This window comes from Pteropus vampyrus, unplaced genomic scaffold, assembly GCF_000151845.1.
Source record: "Pteropus vampyrus isolate Shadow unplaced genomic scaffold, Pvam_2.0 Scaffold316, whole genome shotgun sequence".
Classification (NCBI taxonomy): Eukaryota; Metazoa; Chordata; class Mammalia; order Chiroptera; family Pteropodidae; genus Pteropus; species Pteropus vampyrus.
The window spans coordinates 38,709-40,634 of NW_011889097.1; the positions used below are offsets into that span (position 1 = coordinate 38,709).

Consider the following 1,926-nt stretch of genomic DNA (forward strand, 5'->3'; position numbering starts at 1 on the left):
GGTTTTATTATTATTCCACTCGCAGACATGAGGAAATGTGGGCATGAGTGAGTCGTGTGACCTGCTGGAGGCCGCGCAGTACACGTGGGGCCTCCTCCGCATGGGGGCGTGATGCTGGCCCTCCTGCCATACCCTGCCACCTTGCAGATGGCCCCGTACAGCAGGTAGGGCCAGCATTAACGCTGCCACTTTAGAGCTTGAGAAACCACAAAGTGGAAACTTTTGGCATGACTCAGAGGGACAAATTAAAATTAAACCAGAAGCCATCATGGGGGAATGGGGGTGTCTGAGCCTTTGGGTCACGGGGAGATGAGGTGAGGCCGCCACGTCTCCAGCCACAGGGAGCTTTCCCCTCAGCAATCCCAGGCCGCAGTGGGGAGCTGGCCAGTCCAGGGATAAGAACCAGGAGCGAACTTTCACAGAGAGACAGTTGAGCCCCTGAGAGGCAGAGAGAGCAGCTCCCAGACCACTTGGGAAGGGTGAACCCCCAGCCCTGGGGCTAGGGAGAGGACAACTCCCAGGGGATGCTGTGGTGAGAACCCAAGCAGGTGAAGTTAGGACACCGGGTGTGATCCTGCCCCAAGGACCTGTGAACTTGGGCTCAACCTGTCACTACCCTGAGTGGGGACAAGGCTGGGCCACATCCTCGGTGTTCTCTCCCCAACCTCTGAAGGGACCCCAATCACACATACCTTCCTGCAGGGCAATTACCCTCATGGCTCCAGGGGCGGGGGGCCCGGCGTTCCGACACCACCCTGAGGGCCTGGCTGCACTTACCTGGGGCCAGCCAGCCGGTGGGGGGGCCGCGGTGATTGGTGTCGAGGGCCGAGGGCCCCACCATGTCCTTCTCCATCACGACCTCGAAGTTGAGGATAAACATGATGACCGCCCCATCCTCGTTCTTCACGGGCACCACGTCCACCAGGCACAGGAAGCAGCTCCCTGCGGAGCGGGGGACACGGCCACTGTGGCACCAAGGCCTCTCGGTGGGCACAGCAGAAACCTGAAAGGGCCTGTCCCCTTCGGCTTCCCCCCAGGGCCCTACACACAGCTTCCTCCCCTCCGCCTCCTCCCACCGTGTGCCCGCCAGACAGCCTCCACCCTCCATCTGCCCGCTCCGGCTTGCTGCTGGCGAGCCTTCCCTGTCTCTCCACTTGTCTTGTTCCTCAAACCCTCTCCCCCGTGCACATTTCCCTCACGCTGGCTGATGCTCCTTCAACCCTGCACCTCGTCATCTCATTTTCCCTAGCCTCTCGATTTACCCTGCTTCCCCTCCTGTAAGGCAGTGCGGCATGGTGGTTAAGCCTGCAGACATCAGGCCCAGGGCCTCTGGCTTCAGATCCCATTTACGCATTATTCTTAAACGACTTAACCTCCCTGTGCCTCATTTCCCTCCTCTACAAAACAAGAACGATAATAGTTCCTTTCCCGTGAGTCGTAATGATCGAATAAGTCAACACATGCAAAGCCCATAGGGAAATGCACACAGGGCATGCACTGAACGCCACGCGCGGGCTGGCCGCTCCTCCCTGGCCGCGTCCCTGCTCCCTCTGCCGTCGGCCCCAGCCGCGGTCAGGCCACAGCGAGCTACGTGCGGAAGTCGAGAGCGGACGTTTCAGAACCTTTACAGCAGTGTGGCATCGCCACGACTCCCAAGCACGTGACTCTGCGTTTCACAAAGATACTGGTCCAGGACACATTAGAAAGAAAGAAGTGATCCTTCGCCAGACACTCAAGAAGCTTCTAGATCTTTGATCTCTGTCTCTCCTTGTCTTTATCTCCCACTCTGTCTGTCTGTCTGTCTGGCCACCAGAGCCCCTGTCCCAGGTGAGGCCGGTCCGCCAGGCCAATTGCGCCCCGACCACCTCTGCTCCCCGTTCAGCGCGTGGCCCCTCACGCTCCTTCCTGCTGATTTCCAGGAGACCC

The 1,926-nt window shown here is 59.4% G+C and overlaps 1 protein-coding gene across 1 annotated transcript in view; it reads right to left on the bottom strand.

Moving 5' to 3' along the window:
• The window catches only part of KCNH2 (potassium voltage-gated channel subfamily H member 2), a 28,495-nt gene that overhangs the window by 11,636 nt on the left and 14,933 nt on the right, over positions 1 to 1,926 (bottom strand). The window contains exon 3 of the mRNA XM_011377572.2: positions 778 to 942. Within this exon, the coding sequence (XP_011375874.2) occupies positions 778 to 942 (165 nt within the window). The remainder of the gene's footprint in view (positions 1 to 777; positions 943 to 1,926) is intronic.